This window comes from Stegodyphus dumicola, chromosome 7, assembly GCF_044657685.1.
Source record: "Stegodyphus dumicola isolate Sdum_Otavi_A_Nest chromosome 7, ASM4465768v1".
NCBI lineage: Eukaryota > Metazoa > Arthropoda > Arachnida > Araneae > Eresidae > Stegodyphus > Stegodyphus dumicola.
The window spans coordinates 70,378,249-70,398,506 of NC_140774.1; the positions used below are offsets into that span (position 1 = coordinate 70,378,249).

Consider the following 20,258-nt stretch of genomic DNA (forward strand, 5'->3'; position numbering starts at 1 on the left):
ATAACAGAAGTTTTTCATTATGACGTCAATGCCCCAATCATCAATCAATTAACGGATGGCGAAATCTGTAGTATGGTTCTAGATCCAGAAAATACCACTTCCGATAGTGAAGAAAGTGACAGAGAGGTTACTGAAAACGAAAAAGTTTCAATTGACAAGTTAGTCGGTATTCTCGACACAGCAATCACAGGACTTGAACAGTGGAACTTTGTAATTGAACAAGAAATTATGTCTGTTTATAGAATTAAAGAGAAAGTATTAGCACAAAAAGCAAAGCAACTTAAACAACTTACATTAAAAGAAATGTTTAATAAAGTAAACAAATAAATATTAAGCCTTTTTTTTTTTTTTTTTTTTTTTTTTTTTTTTGTAAATTTTGATACTGTTTAGATCATAATTGCTCTTTATTTTATAAATTACGGTGTCATATTTTTTATTGTAAAATTTCTGCATGCCATCTTACCAGATATAGTTGATGATCTGTGATCCGAAAAAACCCCTAATCTGGAATCGCCGAAGTCCTGTTGAGTCCAGATTATGGACTCTGTACTGTATTTGCAGAGTTGTTGATGTTAAATATCGTGAATTTTGGTCTAATATTTTGTTTACCCTATGAGCACCACGGGTTTTTGGATCTGTTGTGAAGACCTGTATATATGTAGCATTTATTAGCTAAATTTATATGATTACTTATTTAATGTAAATTTTAAGTCTTCTATACCATACTTGTTTAAACTAATTTTTTATGGTATTGGAAAATGCAAGTTAAGTATTACTCAATTTGGAAATTTTTCTCGGCAAGAAAAATCATTCTCCAGCTGAATTAATTTGAGGCTTTTGGTTTTCAAAATCAGTTAATGAATTCTGCTCAGGTTTTAAAAAAAGTAATATAAAATTTTAAAATTTAATTTTCAGTGAGTAAATATAACTATATACATAATCAAAAATCAGTTTTCAAAATCAGTTAATGAATTCTGCTTAAGGTTTTAAAAAAAGTAAAATAAAATTTTAAAATTTAATTTTCAGTGAGTGAAATTAACTATATTTGTGGAAAATGTTGTTTTAAATCTAATTGAAAGCAACTTTTTATTTAAAATTTTAAAAAGTTGTAGTAGTTAAAATTACCTCAATCAATTATAAATTAAAATAATTTATTCAAAAGAGATGGAAATAAATAGGTAGCTCTTACCAAAATGGTCTGAAAAAGAATATTAAAGATCATAAAAGTTTCATTGACATCTTTTTTTTAAAATAGTACGTTTTTCCACAATAAATTTTGAAACAAACACAATTAATTCTGTTTTGTTCTTCTTTCCCCCAGATATGGTTGAAACATTTCAGAGGAGTGACTTAGGTGAATTTGGCATTAGTTACAAGGTTGCTTATACACCTGATGGAAATGGTGAGCTGCAACGTAATTGCTTCCAAGTGAATGGTAGTAATGAAAACCCTGTGACCATTCAGAGTATACTTCCAGATTTAACTGGCTTTAAAGTAAGTTAATAAATATACTTTTTGTTAAAAGTGTTTTTTTATTTATTTAAATACTTATCTAAATAGCAGTTGCATTGGAAAAAAGGATTATGCCTAAAATGTTAACAAGTACAAAGTCCAAGATCTAGAATTGTTGGGACTTTCTGTTGGGTCCTGATTTAACTCATCTGTTTAAATCTGGTAAGATTACATGTAAAGAATATAACATTAAAAATATGAAAGTGCGTTTATAAAGTAATAAAACATTTATCACTTTAATGGAACCAAAATTTACAGAAGAAAAAATTCTTAATATTTGTTTTGTTTCATTAAAAAAAATTTTTCAACTGGAGTTGCTTAAGCATTTTATGTATTAATACTTTCTGTATAATTTTATAGAGACATCATTTCTTGTTAATTACAAGCTGTATGATTGTCATGTCGAGAATCATTTAAAATCTTTTCATTCTCAGTAACATCTTTATCCAGGGTTCGTAGCGGTCCTTACAAGTGCTTATAAGTCCTTATATTTGAAAATAAAATATAAAGGCCCTTATAGGTGCTTACTTTTTCTTTAAAGCCCTTATTTTTTTTTTTTTTTTTTGTTTGTTTTTAGTGCTTATTTTTTGCTTTTAGTGCGTTTTTTTTTTAATCCTTTTTTTTTTTTTTTAATGAACGCGCATTTTTTCCCCGTACTAAAGCCGAAACTAAATAAACATCTTTTGTTCTTTAAATGCAATGTCAGATAGTGAATCATGCTCCCGGAAATTGCTTTTCCCCCTTGCATTTCATAGCTGTAACATATGGTGCGCGCGAGAGTGCAGACAGGTGCACGTCGTTCTATTGGTCAAAGAATTGCGAAAATGGAAGAAAATTCCGGTACATTCGGTATTCTTTTCCTCCCAACCAAATACTACACACGTTTGAATTTCTATCAAGATTTTAATAATTTACATTCTTGTTCCGCGTGGTGAGTTCATATTTGTGTTTATTATGATCTCTATGCTTATATTAAGAGCATATGCATGAATATTTATAATAATATAGTTGCAGTAACTGCTGAAGTATAGATAAAGTTCCAAAAATTGGGTGTGTTTTTACACAGATTAGCTTTCTAGGGAATAATATTCGGAATGGCTTAAATAAAAGGAAAGTAATCGAATAGTAAAAAAAAAAAAAAAATTCCCAATACATTTTACAGTACGGAGGTTTGGAGGTTCTCCCCTTTCTCCGCAAAATCTCTAATATTGAAGCACCGGACTTATTTTTTGTCACTGTCCAATCTGGATTGAATAGGACTAAAATTTCTTGCGGTCTACCCAACCTAAGCGAAGATTGATTCTATTCCGGAAATTTAACGCAGTCTGTTGAAAATTAGAATCAGAAACATCCCAGATTAGTAAGTGTTGTATCTCTCAATAGAATTCTTAAAAGGTAAAAAAAGATCTCTTACCTTTTCTTTCGCCCAGGAGCCGGGCTTGTTCCATTCCAAATTCTTATTCGATGAAATATCTAAATAGTTCCAAGCTTTTGCATAAAGACTGACACTTCTGTTTAAATAAAGATATTATATTTAGATACATTTATACATTTTATATACAATTATTAGATTACATAGAAATTACACGCTCTCCATCTAACAGTCATTCGAGTTCGGATTCAGAGTTCTAACTACGTTCTCACATAGGATTATTCTTGAGTTTAGATGTAATGGTGCTGATAGTTCGGAGTTTAGATGTAACATCACCTCCCACCATTGAGATTTGACTATACAGAGGAACTCAATAGACACAGGTCCAGTCAATCAGGAGGCCGAACAACTCGTCCAGCTCTGGTCATCACTCGAGGACTTGAGGCAGGTTCTGGAATACTAGCAACCTGATCAGCCTGACCAGTTGCATGGTCGTTCTTATCTTGAGGTGCTCTGTTGAGGAATGGAGGGCCAACGGATTCAGAAGTAGAGATCTTCAACAGGAAAAGCAGGGACACTGGACGAAGCAGAATTCCATTTCTTGTCTTGACCCTCGCTAGTCTAACTATTCCGTCTTTACTGGGAAAAAGCTCAACTATTTTGGCTAAAGGCCAATGTATGTGTCGTCTCTGGCTGTCTTCCAATAGAACGACATCGCCTACTTGCAACTTTTGAAATTTTCCCTTCTTGATTGCCTGTTGTCTCAACTGACCAAGATATTCATTACGAAATCTGTTTCGTAGATCAAAAGGAAGGAAAGAAAAGAAAAAAAAAAAAATAAGTTGGAGTATTTGATTTTAAGATTTGCTAGTTATTAAAAAAAATGAATTAATGAAAAATGAAATGAAAATTTATACATTTTTAACAGATATTGCGAAAAGTTATTTTTTACAAGTAAACATAATTATAACATATTATATTAAAAATTATACATCGCGACTTCAAAACATAGTACATATTATTTTCTATTTACAAGACTAATCTAGTTAAATCTAGCATCGATAGATGGCACATCCTCTGATACGTATGTGATAGGTCACGAATTAATCACTTGTTCACAGTCACATAATATAGTATATAATTCTTCATAATTTAAGGACGTTCGACCTTACACTCTTCTTAAATTTTCTTTCACCATTCGCACAAGCCTCTCCCACCAACCTCCCCACCAGGCGGCGGTCGGAGGGTTGAACTTCCATCGTATCCTTTGGATAAAAGCAGTTGAACATATGGCGTTCCAATTAACTTTCTTAAGAACACTGTTAGTCCCTACAAAATTAGTTCCATTGTCGGAATATATTACATAAGGTCTACCTCTTCTGGCAATGAATCTACGTAAAGATTGGATGAAAGTTTCTGTAGATAGAGAAGTAACTAGTTCAAGGTGAATGGCTCTATAAATGGCACATGTATACAAGACTATCCACGCTTTAGACTCCTCACGGAGATAGAGGGGACCCGCTAGATCTACACCGACGATTTCAAAAGTTGCCCTTTCTCTGACTCGATCTTCGGGTGGAAATCCTGGCTCGACTTCCACTCTTTGTGAAACAAATCTTTTACATCTTACACATTTTCTGATAATATTTCGAATACTTTTTCTGGATTTTAATATCCAAAAGTTTTCTCTAAGATTTGTCATTAAAGTGCTGACACCAGCATGCTGGAGTTCTAGACGTTTCTTGTAAATTAGTCTCTCAACAAGAATATGTTTTGAAGGTAAAATGATAAGATATCGGAAATTTTCATTATCTTGACGCTGTAGGACGTTCGTTTTGGCTCTTAAAATTCCATTTCGGTCTACGATTGGTCTCAGCGCACGAATAGCGGGATCGTTTATGCCTGTAAATGATTCTTTCTGTACCAATCTACAAAGTGCCTTTTCAGCATTCTCCAATTCATCAACTGAGACATCAGGAGTTAGGTTTTTATCTTTGTTTTTTAAATTGTGATAAAACCTGAAAATCCAAGCGATCATTCTCACGGTTTTTCTATATGAAGAGAAGTATTTGTAGTACTGGTCCAAATTGTCTCCATGATCTAGAAGAGTCAGAATCATTTTCCTTTTTTCTTTGCTTATAAGTTCTTCATCAGGCTTTTCTTCTACATGGGGCCACTCGTCTTCTGGTAGGTAAAGCCACGATGAGCCCTTCCACCATGCCGATTTCTGTAATTGCTCAATAGTACATCCTCTCGATGGGAGATCCGCTGGGTTTAAACTTCCAGGTACATGCCTCCAGTCAGATATTCTATTAAGCGATCTTATTTCTTGTACTCGATTATGAACAAACGTACCCCATGCTTGATCCCTTCATAGTCCCCCCAAAGCTGTAGAAGAATCACTCCAGAACACTGTTCTTCAATTCTTAAGTTTCAAATCTGACATAATTGTTTTGGCAAGCCTGGCACCTATCAGACAGGAGAAAAGTTCAAGACATGGAATAGTAAGTTCCTTAATAGGGGCTATTCGACTTCTCGCACTAACTAACTGAACCTTTACACCTTCGATGGTTTCAGCTCTTAAAAATGCACATGTGGCATAGGCTCTTTTACTAGCATCCGGAAAAACGTGGAGCACTACGGTATCTTCGTTTTCGTAATCAATATTTAACCAACGAGGAATTTCAATCTGAGATAGCAGAGGCAATTGGTTCAACCAAGTCCCAAACTGCTCACTTAGGGGAAGAGGAAGATCTTCATCCCACTTAATCTTCTGGTTCCATGTTTCTTGCAAAATTAGCTTAGGAATTACAGTTATCGGTGCAGTAAAGCCAATGGGATCAAAAATTTTCTGGGTAATTGACAAAACTTTTCTTTTGGTAATAGGTTCCCTCAAGTTAAATGTTTCTTCGATCTTGCAACTCAAACCATCTTTTTCTAAATCCCAAACTAATCCTAATACTGGGACAACTTCCGTCTTGTTCTCTATCTCATCGATCGTGTCAATGCGAAAATTTGATCGCCAACATCTCAAATTGAAATGCCCTGAAGCCAAAATCAATCTTGCTTCTTGAACGAAATTTTCGGCTTCATCTACTTGATTTAAGCTAATTAACGAATTATCGAGGTAAAATGAATCCTTCAAAATATTAGAAGTTTCTACAAACTTTTCTGGGACTGTAGTCAAAAGGTGACTAAGTGTAGCGGCTAGCAAAAACGGACTTGATGTGAGTCCAAAAACAACTCGGTTATGTCTGTAAATTTTAAACTTATGTTGATTATCGAACCATAGAAATCTTAAAAAATCTCTATCCTTTTCTGCTATTTTGATTTGACAAAAGGCCTTTTCGATATCAGATGACACTCCTATGCGATATTTTCAAAAACGATTCAATATACGTGGAATAGGTTCTATTAAATTTGGTCCTTTACTCAAACAATCATTGAGAGAGGGTGAATTCTTAGAATGTGCAGATGCATTGAAAACAGGCCGTATCTTTGTAGTTTCACTAGACTCTTTTATTACAGGTCTGTGTGACAAGTAGTGCACTCCTTCCTCCTTTTCCTCAGTTACTACCTCAATAATGTCCTTCGCTTCCCACTCACAAAATATTTCTTCGTAATCTTTTCTTCTGCGTGTGTTAATTAGTTTACTTTCGGTTTTGACGAGGTGTCTTTCTGCCACAGTACGGTTACTGGATAAGATGGATTTATCTAAAATAAAGGGTAAGGTTACTTCATATCTCCCTGAGTTATCTCGTTTTACACTTTTTAAGAAATGTTTTTGGGTTTATTCTTGCAAGGCACTTTTTGTTTTGTTTTCCTCACTTGAAATCCGCAAAGTGTCTAAACACCAAAGATTGGACAAATTTGTATTGGAAACATGTAAGGATAAAGAAAGAACGGACAGGGAACTCGAAGTATTCGCATTTTCTTTAATCTTGCCCATTAAAGTCCAGCCTAACTTGGTCTCAAAGGCTACGTAATCCCCCGCAAAATGTTCAATTCTTTCAGTGAACAATTGTGCTGCGGTGTCCGCTCCTAACAGCATATGAATCTCTTCCGGATTTTCTTGAAACAGACAGAGATTTCCATTTGCATGATTGTCGTTGATAAGGACTCCCTTTTTTTCCATTACTTTAATTAACTTTTCGTCTTTGATCTTAGGTAGTGACGAACAAATTTTCCTCTGGTCTAATGCTTCGATTTTACACCTGTACTTTCCATCTAAACTAGTTAAATCTATTTGATAACGATTATGATCTTCCGAAACTTCTACACCCCCAAATAACCCATGTTTAATTCTTTCAGTTCCTATCTTTTCTAATTTCAACGTTTTAGCAGCATATTGACTTATGTACGTGTTCTGACTTTCGGTGTCTATTAGCAATCTTAAATAACCCTTTAAGGTTTTCCCAGCTACCCCTACGACCAAAGTTTGTAAATAAACTTCAGAACGGTTGCTTTGATTCGAAAGTACTTTATTTTCAACTTCCTGGACAGTTTTGATCGTTCCCTTTTTGCTCTCGGAATTAATTCTATTACACATAATCGTAGAATGCTTAGAGTGACAATGGGAGCAAAAAATGTTAGAATCACAAAATTTGCTGATGTGACCCTTATTTTGTAAACACCTAAAACAAGTGCCATTTTTGCGTAGTATTTCAACCTTTTCGTCATTTGTTAGTTTCTGGGCAATAGGACATTTATGGCTTGAATGGGAAAAATCTCCACAAAAAACGCATGCCTTAATCAATTTTTCTTTAATACCTGTGGACACTAAATCAGAAGCAGAAGAAGCTTTCGTTTCTAATTTATTGCTCTTTCCATCACTGAAATGATGAGTGTTTATTTTCTGGACTGCATACGCAGACTGACGGCGCCCACTATTCGCTGTCGAATGCTCTGAATTCTTATTTATGACTTCCGCCCTTTCGCGTGAATCTAAACATTGAGCTATAATCAAGCACAGGCTTTTAATATTACAATACGCACTTCCATTACTCATTCTGTAAATCTCAAGCAAAATATCTTGGGGAAGTGATTTCAGAATTATTGGACATAACACACTTGATAAATTCTCGAGAGACTGACCCAAATTTTCTAAACATCTTAATTCGATAGAAATATTATCATGAAATTTTCTAAAGGTGCGAACATCATTCGAGATTTTCAATGGTTTAGTGTTCAAAATGTTATTTATGTGAGTGTAAATGAGCACATCTGTTTTCGCAAATCTTTCTTTTAGAAGATCAATTGCGGAATCGTAATTAGCAGCAGTAATCGGTAATCCTTCAACTGTATTTAAAGCAGAACCACCTAAATGAGCTTTCAAATAATTAAATTTGTCTATTTTATCTAATGAATCATTTTTATGAATGGCAGATTCGAAAGGTTAGCCAGTTGTTTATATCTCCGTAGAATTTCGTTAAAGTTAACTTAGGTAATTTAATTTGAACAGACTCGTTATGTTTTGGTTCGCTTTGACTGTCAGTACTGAACTGGTTATTTACCACCGTTTCAGTAGATTTGCGTTTTAATTCGTCGATTCTTTTGGAGGTACGGAAACTGCATTTAACGACCTTTTGACGATATTCTTCAGATTTTTGGAATTCAGCATCAAATTCTTCGACTTTAAAAAGAGGTTCTAATTCTGTATCGACACTTTTAAGCGATTCGAAATTATTCTTTAATATTTCTAAATTTTCTTCCAAATCATGAATTTTCGGATCAATTTCCGAAAGCTGCGATTCCAAATCTTTAAGCGATTTCGTTACTGATGTTCGGAGAGATGCACGCTTCTTTTTTAATTTATTTAAAATCTCTTCAGACATGTTCTTAACAGTTTGAAAATTCAAAAAGTAATCAATAATTGTATTCTTAATCTTTATTGTCTAATTTAAATTCTTATTCTTAGCTCGGGCATCCCGTTAGGGATGCCAAAAATATTGTTGTATCTCTCAATAGAATTCTTAAAAGGTAAAAAAAGATCTCTTACCTTTTCTTTCACCCAGGAGCCGAGCTTGTTCCATTCCAAATTCTTATTCAATGAAATATCTAAATAGTTCCAAGCTTTTGCATAAAGACTGACACTTCTGTTTAAATAAAGATATTATATTTAGATACATTTATACATTTTATATACAATTATTAGATTACATAGAAATTACGCGCTCTCCATCTAACAGTCATTCGAGTTCGGATTCAGAGTTCTAACTACGTTCTCATGTAGGATTATTCTCGAGTTTATATGTAACGGTGCTGATAGTTCGGAGTTTAGATGTGGAGGCGCTGATAGTTCGGAGTATAGATGTAACATCACGTCTCTTTATTTAGTTCTTTATTCTCCGAATACTGGCAGCTGTTGAATCTGATTGCGTAATATCACATGTGGAAGAATGCTATTGCACAATAATGTTTGCGGTATTTTGCAGAGATAATTAATTTTGATGTTCAGTCTGAGATTTGTTTATAAACACTTAGCAGAGTTTTACTGTGCTTTCTAAGCAGAATATATCTACAGTTCCGTTGGTCTATTTTTATATGATGCACATATCAAAATGTCAAAATCATTTATTTAGCCGAGAAATCTAAAGAACGGCTACAATCTCCCCTACTCCTCTTTTTCCAGTTACTATCCGGAATATTCGGCAATTTCCGAGTATGCGGGTTAGTTAAGCTTTTACTGTTAAAAAAGACTGCATGAAGCAATTTCCTGTCTTCTGATTTCAGAAATGTGCTTCTTTTTTACTTAAATTACTTTGCTTGAAATATATGTAAAGGGAAAACTGTTATGCAATGAAAATTTAGAAAATGTTCAGAATTTTGATTTAAGTTAAATTATTTAAATATTAATATGAGTAAAAAAATAAATTGTATTTATTATTAGGTGCCAAACGAATACAATTAATATGGCTAATTATTATTTATTTTCTATATTTTGAACTGAAATTTCATCTTTAAATCTTGTAATATAGTTTAGTTCTGCATAGTTTTTTTTCTCTCATTGTAAACTAATTCTGTAAATTGAACTGTCATTTAAAATTTAAAAAAAAAAAAAAGTTAATTGTTTTCCCTGGTTGAGGTACTGCTCATTTTCTTAATAAATATTGCATTGCTCATATTTTAAATTACAAGTCTAATTTTTCTTTTAAGGTTATGCAGTTGTGTATAATGTAATTAGACAGGTGCTTATTTTTTCCTGAAAATGTGCTTGAAAAGTGCTTATAGGTGCTTATTTTTTTAACTAAAATGTGGCTATGAACCCTGTTATCACTTTCTTCATGATCAGTGGTTTTCTGAATTTAAAACTATAATACAATTTTCACTGTCTGTTGATTTATGAGTGGGATGTTTACCATCCGTAAGAAGACCTTCAGCTTTTGAAGACTAATCGTCCCTATAAAGCATGGCATTTTTTTATGTGTTCCATTAATCGGAAAATTTCCCTGTTCTTTTCCTCAAAGCAGCTTGTCACTTTTTTATTTATTTTTTTTTTTATATATGTATTTCCTTACCATCATGCATCACCGGTTTAATTTGACTTATGCAACCATGTTTATAATCAAATGAGTTTTTTTTTTCTTTTCTTTTCTTTTCTTTTTTTTTTTTCTTTTCCTAGTCTGAAGCGGATTTTTATGATTTGGAATTTGCTAAGAATTGAAGAAATGGCTAACCTGTTTCTTCAAGGAAAGGACAAGCTGCATAAAGAAAGATTGTTTGAATAAATAGGTCATAAAATTGAATCGTGAATTGAAGCCAAAATGGGAGTATTTTCAGCCATTTTAGCTGGTTGTAGATTTTGCTGTCTGTTTATTGATTGGTGCTTGGAGCATTGTCGTCACAATGGAAGATTTCAGTTATATATTTTCATTAGCCCAAATGGATGTTATCCCAGAAGGGCTCTTAATTTCATTTTGACATTTTGCATTCCATTTCCAAAACATCCCTTATTAGCTACTTTCAGCTTCATAAAAAAATTCCAAAGTTTTTCAAAGGCTTTAGGAAAAGGTTTTCATACTGGTTAATAATTTTATTAGCCTAGAATGGCTATTGATTGAGTTTTGGCATTTTGCTTCAAATTACTATGAATGGCATATCAATTTTCATATTGTTGGCCACCAAGTATGAGAGCTCTGCATTATATTTAAAGAAATTAAATAATGAGGAATCTGCATGACTGTATGTATGTTTCTCGCATTATGAAAAAACAACAGTATCTAGAGACAGCAAATTTTAATAATGTAGTCCTCCAGTCGAAGATAGGCATCTAGAAGCCCATATTTGGAATTTGTTTTATAATCTATTTCATATTTTGTGAAATATGCTGAAAACAGAAATTTCCAGTATGGCATAATGGAATATCTTAAGAACTGTAACAGCCCAAAAGGAGTACTGGTAGCCTCGCCATTTGCTAACTACTAAGGATCATCCTTTGGGTGAGAGTTGCCAATACAAGTAATAATGCTAAATTTATTTATATTTAAAAAAAAAAAAGATGAAGTAGTTGCAGCATATGCTCCAGTGACCTGTTAAGTCCCAATCATATTATGTTTCGGCTACGCGGGATTTCACTGATCTGAGAATTGTCGAAAGGGACAATTCTCAGAACCCACACAATTCCAAGAAATCCACGTAGCTAGGTTACCATTTTCACTTACTACAAAGACTTGAATGCCAAACACTAATTGATTATCGCTCAGATTGGGATCACGTGAGGCTTCAGAAGCAGAACTTTGGTCTGATTGGTTGTCTCTACCCGGGACTGAAGTCCAGCTGAGACATTTTTGGTGAGATTTGAAAAATCCCACGTAACCGCAACATTGTTTCCGTAGCTAGGCGGGACTTTGCTGCAAGCGGGGCTCTTTTTTCTAGGAATCCTTCCGTTTAAACCAGTGCTACCAGAATCTTGTTTCTCAGAAAAGTCCCGTCTAGCAGGGACTGTAGCCATGTGTGATAACCTTTTTATATGAAGAAGTAGTCCTCCAGTGTCTGTGTCTTTTGAGAGCCAATAAAGAAAGGAGTGCTGCAGAACGTGTCCTTCAAGAATTTCAAGATATTTTCTCCCACTCATCCTCTGATATAGGTTGAACCAGCTTGCCACAACATAGAATTGATATATGGGGGATAAAAAATATAGTCAGTGGTGATATCTGGCATGCACTTTTACAGATAGAGTTATTAAAAATAAGCTAGGGAATTTTTGAGATTTTTATGCTGAGAGAAAGAAAATGTGGTGAAGGTTGTCCACCATATAAGGGTAATTTTTGGTATAAAGTCTAGTTATTTTCTATTGGGGCAATTATTTCGATGCATTTGTCACAAGTATCAAAGGAACAGAGTTCTGTTGTTCAGAAATTAGATAGATATTTTTATATTGATAATTGTATAATTTCAGTAGACAATGAAAAGGAGCTTGTAAATTTTGTAAGAAATTCTACTGAAATATTAGTGGATAGCAAAATTGGACTTGTATATGAAGACTATGGTGTGATAGAAAAAGATGGTTTAGTTTCCAGAGTTTAGCGGGAAACCAATAATGGTGGAAAATGCCGTACCAGTTTTAGGGATTATGTGGAACAGAAAATGAGATAGCCTTTTTGTTGAAATTTAGACTGCATTGTTTTCTGAAAATTTGTGTAAAAGAGATCCCCCCCCACCAGTAATGTAGACAATGTTTGATCTTTTGGGTTTCTTGACACCTGTTTTTTATTACTTGCGATGAGAAATTTGTGTGATAAAAGTAGACTGGGATACTCCATTACCAGAGAGTATTAAAAATTTATGAAATAATATTATAAAATACAAATTCTGAACAAATGGAGAATATCACCACTTGTAGGGCTTGGAGATAGAGGTTTCTGGTCACTTTATGTATTTTGTAATCCAGTATGCTACCATCATAATTTTTTTGAAGTGGGAAACTAAAGGAGAAATATTAGTCCATTTTGTAAAGGCTAAGTTAAGAATCGTACCCTTAAAAGAAATTACCATTCTCCGCCAAGAACTTATGGCATATGTTTTGGGCTTAGGTTTCCAATGCATGACAAAAGCATATCTTGGATTCAAAGGAATGATGTGTGGGGTACTTTTGTGAGCAATGGCATTAAGGAAATTTGCACTTTCGCGAAAGCAAATCAGTGGTCATATGTACCAGGTCATTCTAACCTGCCTGATTTGCCTTCTCATTGTTGTTCCCCTCTTCAGGTTTCCAAATTAGATTGGTGCAGCTGCCCTGTTTGGCTGATATCTGTCCAAAATTAGAGATTAAGTGAAATGAAACTTTAGTTTTTTTTGGAGTGTAGGAAAGTAATAAATTTAAATATAAATCTTAGTTTAACTTCAAAAGCTGATAAAATTAAGTGGCATGAGAAGTTTCTAAATTTCCAAAAATGATAAGAGTTTTATATTGGGTAAAGTGACTTATCAAAAATTGCCAAAAGAAAATGATAAATCAAGACCCTTTCCTGTCTGCTTCCGTGATACAGAAATCTTAAATCTTCCTTCAGAGAGTTTTCCAGAGATTGGAGGCTCCATTATGGTCTTTTGACTATGCAAGATCAGAGTGACTTAACGAAGACTAAAAACAAAAATCACAGAAAGAGATGATTCTTATGCATTCCGATACCAGAATTTATTATTTGCGATGAATTTTTTTTTTCCCTATCAATTTTTTTGTTTAGGTCATTCTAATGGGCTGTCCCATCAACTAAAAATGCTAAGTAACGCTTGAAAAATGGTTCCTTTAACGTCCTAGTTTTCTTGCCTTTTTCTTCACTATTTCATCAATCAAATCAGCAAACCTTTTCAAAGCCTTTACATGGCTCAATCACCATACTTCAGAGTAATATGTGAGGGATCACTGTGTGGTGCATCTGTGTGTTCTAGGATTTCCTTAAATTGCCTGAGGTTTAAACCATGTGAGCAAATAAAATTGATTTTATCACTCAATACCTTTATTAGACTGTCAAATCCTAGTTCTTTTGCACACAACTGTTCATGGTGTATGATACAGTGATACCCAAGCAAATCTTTGCGTCAATCATCCATATAGTTTCTCAGTAGACTCACCCTGCCATTTTGAATTCTTATCATGGCTTAAGCTCCATCAGAAGTGATATAACAAGTTTGTTAGTATCAAAATTATGTGCAGAAGACAAACTTAAAATGGAGAATAAATTATCAGCTACAGTTGTGTGCCCCTTGATTGAACTCATTCCAACAAGTTCTTCAGTTACTTCAAAATTTTCAGAAATTCCTCTAACAAACAAAAGCAGCTGAATTGTTAAAGCAATGTCTGTTGAGTTTTAAATGGTACATATTTATTTCCCTTGGCAAATGAAGCTGAATAAAATTTAGGTTAAGGGTAGAAATGCAATGATGACTAAAATATTATTTAATTCCTTTTAGAATATATATGTAGCGTATTCGGAAACTAAGTACCATTTCATTCTAGCGCCATCGCAGCGCTGTGGTAGGTGTCCCTCGCATGCGCACTAGTCTTTCTTGTTCACTGACTTTCAATTGTCGCCATTTTGATTGCTCTATGTTGTGTTTTCAGTTTGCTGTGCATATTCAAAATGTTTAAGACAATTAGTTCTCCCGCTGACTGTGAGATTCATGCTGTGATTAAATTTTTGAACGCGAGGAATGTTAAACCGGCCGAAATTTATCGTCAAGTGACAGAAGTTTACGGTGAATACGCGATAAGTGATGGAATGGTGAGAAAGTGGGTAAGAATGTTTAATGCAGGTCGAACAAATGTCCACACTGAGGCTCGGAGTGGTCGGCCTTCTGTTGTCACCGATGATTTGGTAAGGAAAGTTGATAAAGCAATTCACGAGAACAGACACTTCACAATGACAACTCTTTCAGAGGCATTTCCACAAATTTCACGTACTGTTTTGTTCGAAATTGTGTCTGACCGCTTGAATTATCGCAAATTGTGTTCCCGATGGGTTCCAAAAATGCTCACTGATGTTCACAAAACAAAGCAACTTGGTAGTGCCCTGACATTTCTCATGCGGTACAGTGATGAGGGCGAAAACTTTTTAAACCAAATTGTGACAGGTGATGAAACTTGGGTGTGTCATTTCACACCAGAATCGAAACAACAATCGATGGAGTGGAGACACACTCATTCTCTGAAAGAAACAAAAGTTCAAAGTGACAATGTCATCACAAAAAATCATATGCACTGTCTTCTGGGATAGGAAAGACGTTTTGCTTACTGAATTTCTTCCCAGAGGTGAAACCATTAATGCGGCACGATATTGTGAGACTTTAACAAAACTAAGGCGTGCCATTCGAAACAAACGAAAAGGAATTGTGTTGCTCCATGACAATGCTCGGCCCCATACTGCTGGTGTCACTCAATTGTTAATTCGCTAGTTTCATTGGGAGCAGTTCGATCACCCGCCGTACAACCCGGACTTGGCGCCGTCCGACTATCACTTGTTCCTGCACATGAAGCGCGAGCTTGGTGGCAAGCGCTTTGGATCTGACGATGACACGAAAAATGCTGTGGAGTCGTGGTTATCGAAACTGGTGGGAAGTTTCTTTGACGATGGTATACAAAATCTGGTCACCCGCTATGACAAGTGTTTGATCATTGGCGGAAACTATGTTGAAAAATAGTTTAAGACATGTATTTTCATGTAAAAATAAAATTGGATTCGAAAAAATTGTTTTACTTTTTTTTTTTTTTTTTTTTTTCAAAACGGTACTTAGTTTCCGAATACGCCTCGTATAATCTGGAAACTTTAGATAGATGCTTCTAACTTGATGTCCCTACAAATGCAAATTAATTATTGGCAATAAAACTGGAGCTAGAAATAAAAGATAGTTCTGCCATGTAGATTGCTGAAATAAAGAAAGTTTCTTGATAAAATACAAACAATTCAAAATAAAATTCTGCAAAATCAAGAAATACAAAATAAATAAATAAATATGTGCTAAGTTCTTTTTCCTTGCATAAACAAGCGTTTAAAGTTTGAAGCATTTTATTTTAATTTATAGTATTATTCAAAGTAATTTTTCTTTCGTATTATATATATATATTTGTTGTTATTTTATATATTGAATTATTCCATAGATTGAACATTTGGGGTTAAAATTTAATATTTCATAAAGTGAGTTTGAATGTTTCAATCTTTGTATAAACACCATAACCCCACATTATGATTAAGTTCTAGAAATTTTAGTGAATAAATTTGCAAAAATTATTTACTGCATGTTTGAGTATAGGAAAAGTTAATTTTTAATTATGTTAATTTTGCACTAAATTATTAAAGTGATTCTTAATGAAAAATTATTTAAAAATGTAACTATTGACAAAGTGTATGCAATCCCTTATTGCTCTTTGGAAAAAGGAGGCTATATTTGCTTTTGCTTAAAATTATTATAGAATATAGAGTAATCTTTTCATTCATTCAAAATCTTATCTGTAGTTGGAACAAAAATCTTCAAAAATCTTTGATAAATTTATATGAAAAACAATTTTTTTAAACTTTTATTTGAATTCCTCACAAAATTATTAACCATTTGTTAAGTCATTGAAGTTAGTTTCAAACTTTCATCATGAAATGATGGAATCAAGATATGTTTGCAGTCTGCTAATATAGTTTATGATAAAGTTATCTCATTTAATTTAGAAATATTACATTGCTATATTTATACAAGAATTATTAACTTGTTCATTTTTTGTAATATAAAATATTTTTACATTAGAGTTCTTTTTTTTTTACATTTTTAATTCAGTTTTAATTTTCCCCCTAACTTCTTTATCATTATACTGATCTTTAAATTATTCATATCATTTATTTTCAGTATGTCAAGGATGATTCTTGTTATGCAGAGAATGCACTATTTGTGAAGAAAAAGGAAAATTTAGTATGTGAGCTGTGGATGTTAGAAAATTCGTATGAAGATAAAGTAAATAAATATAGCATGTACATTGAAAAATCAACTGGAGCTCCAGTTCACTACATTATGAAGGGTTACAATAGTTTGCTAGGTTCTCATTATGACAAATATGAATTGTATTACATGGAATATGCTGTAGGAAACACAACAGATGCAGACTTTGAAGTGCACACAGGTAAGCAGCATTATTACCAGCCTGTTGCTATTTTAAAGTTGTAAAGAGCCTGAAATTAAGAATTTTTTTTAAAAGTGCTTAGTAAAATATAAGGGTCAATCAACGTTCAGCATTTTCATTGATACTGAACTTTAATACAAACTTTCCTAAGTTATGAGCATTTATATATTTTCAAAATGATTTAATCTACCTTTAAATTGTTGCATAAATATCCTTTAGGCAGGTACAGATGTAAATGGGGCAGATTACGAGTTATTCACCTTTGATAGTACAGGTGTAATCCCACTGCATTAGCTATTAAGCTCAATTCCAATTTGGAGAACACATTGGGAGGTCCTACTATCTCTTACCCCCACTTCTCCTACCACCTGCCATTCCAGAGGTCTTTTGACTCATCATAACATCTATAACTTCTCTGGGATTCGAACCTGAGCCCAATGATACAGTTAGGTATCACAAACCATTATACCAACTAGGGCGGCATGACCTTTAAATATGAGAATAGTACTTTTTTGGTACTTCCATATTAGCATAACCACCTTCCTCGGACCCATCCCACCTCCTGGAGTGCTCTGCATCAAAATTGAGGGCGAAACTGAGCAAAATCGCACTGTCACCTGCATGGTACATGAAGCTGTTGCCAGCGACAGGTGTATCTTGGGTGCTCCTTCCTGTCATGAATTTCATGGGCTTAGAATGATGTTGCTGTCAGACAAGTGAGCATAACAAGGCTTGGGATGATGTTGCTGTCAGATAAGTAACAACAACACAATCACCATAACAAAGTCACTGAATTTTTGGTATGTACTCTAACAAGTACTCTGTCATTTTCATGTGCATTCTTTTGTCGGTCAGTATTCCAAGGTACAATGGTTTTTAGAAATAAGTCGTGATTTTTTCATCTTATATGTAATTATAAAATATGTATCTGTTGAGTTACATACAATGGAAGAAGTACTGGTACAGTTTTAGCAGGAATTTAATGGTTTCATTAAATGAATAACTGCTTTGAATTCTTAAAGTGATTGCCACAAAATTTCTAACAAAATAAGAAAAACAAAAATCCTCTTCTGAGTAGATTTTATTGATTAATTTTTGAAATAAATTCCTAATTAAAATATAAAATATATATGTAATAATACACATGTAAAAAATAAATTTTTGTTCTTATCACTATTCTTTTTCTTCAGTAAAAAATTGCTTAAGTGCATTAATGTTAAAGTACTGCTTATTTGTTCTGGGGGGAAGGACATACAATAGTTGGGAATCTAATGGAAGAATGTAACAATTTTTAAATGTTAGGATTTCTGTTAAACCAAAAGTATTATAGATATTTAGATAATTTGTTAAATTTTACAGGCACAGATAGGGTCATTGAGAATGTAAGAAACTTTCCAAGGTGCTAATGGTTATGGCGCTGCTCTGTCAACTGATATAGACTGTTTAACCTGATATAGATGAAATATTAATTGCAGCTGTAGAATTCACACAAACAAATAATAAACTTATCAGTAAGAAGAGATCTAATAGTACTTCTAAAAAGAAAGAAAGATAAACTAATGGTAAATTTATTAAATTCATCATCTTAACCACGTCATTGTTAGCTCATCACAAATTCGTAGCTGTTAGACCAAGTTCTTTACTTCATTGCAATAAAAGAAAGAAATTTTCATATGCCATCACTTGGATAATTTCATAACGATGCCATGTCGTAAAAATACTAGCACCTCTGTACAAGTGACCGACTGTGCCAAAGCAGAACCTTCACATAAATATCTTTATTAAATCTACTTTTTCAAGTTATAAACTGAACTTCATGAAGATGCTAAAGCACCCTTATGTCTTGGCAAAATAAAGCCAGTTTAATGATAGGACCTCGTTATGTATTTATCTGTTGCACTAGCATCTCTAAATAGATGCTGCTAACTGACATTTATTTCAAAGGAGACTGAATGAAATTAAAATGCAGAATATAAACTATTAGCCATCCAAAATCCAACACCATGAAGGAATTTTCAAGTCACCAGATACACTTGAAATTTGTGCCATGCATAGATCTTGATTGGACTGCAGATTGATAAACACTGCAGGGCATATTACCAGTAAATGTAGGTAAACTCAATTTTGGGAGCTTTACATCTGGGGCTATTTTAGAACAATTATCAACACTTATTTTCTACATTTTGCAGTTCATATATTGGGGAGGTAAGACTGAACATTCTCTTTCTAATGGAATACTTTATATGGTAAGCATTTGAACCTTTCTTGCGACAAGCCCGTTCAAAGCCATCTTTAATCTTTACATTTGACCATATGCATCTCCTTCATACAAACAGGACAATTATAATTCCGTTGAATTACATCTAACAAAGTTTCCTTTTTTCTGTTCTCAACCACTTCAAAAAAAAAAAAGCCACCTTTCTTTCTCTCGTTCTATACCACCAAACACCCACTCTACCACCGGCAGCCATTTTATGATGCACAGTACTCAACACGTTATGTACTTCCTAACTGATACGTAACAAATATTTTCCCATCAGTCAAATTCACTGCAATCACTCATAGGGTGTCCATAACATTTGACTACTCAGGTTATCATAAATGAAACAACAACTTCACGATAATCCAAGGGGCACCCTTAAATATACCTTAACCATACTTCATATTATTCTTCCAATAAATGCAACTATAATATATCTTGTTCTACATGGTGCTGCATTTTAGATGGCTAGTAGTGTAAATAAATAATGAAAGTATCTCTATAATATATATTAACATAGTATCTGAACTTATATATTATGTTAACTATGAAATAAAATTTTAAACTGTAAGTTTTAAGAAAAAAATTTTAAGAAAATGTTTTATTAAATTTACTTTAAATTTGAAATCACTAATTCCACGAGCGGAAACAGCATTGCAGCTTATTTGTCACTTGTCATTCTTATTGACTCCAGCAAACTTAAATACGATTCTAACTTATCATATAATTCTGATATACTGTATTTTCCCTTTTGATCAGTAACATTTTTAATAATCAGACCTAATAATTCCCAAATAACTTTCTATAACTTTTTCAGAATTTTCGGCAGTTGAGGGGAAGCTGTGTAATGTCACATAGGCTCGTACCAGTTATGGTCACTTGAACAAGATAATGCATTTTGTCCTCGTTTTTATTTGTTTATCTTCGTGTATTCACTGAAATTGTCCCCAAAATGATAGCCAATCTTTAATTTTGCCACTGAAATCTTTTAATTCTATTTTAGGTAATTTCAGTTT

The 20,258-nt window shown here is 33.4% G+C and overlaps 1 protein-coding gene across 1 annotated transcript in view; it reads left to right on the top strand.

Annotated features, from left to right (window-relative positions):
* Positions 1 to 20,258, top strand: part of CtsK1 (C1 family peptidase 26-29-p) — a 126,348-nt gene that overhangs the window by 43,115 nt on the left and 62,975 nt on the right. Inside the window, exons 3-4 of the mRNA XM_085820411.1 lie at positions 1,322 to 1,494; positions 16,712 to 16,982. Coding sequence (XP_085676537.1) covers positions 1,322 to 1,494; positions 16,712 to 16,982 — 444 coding nt within the window. The remainder of the gene's footprint in view (positions 1 to 1,321; positions 1,495 to 16,711; positions 16,983 to 20,258) is intronic.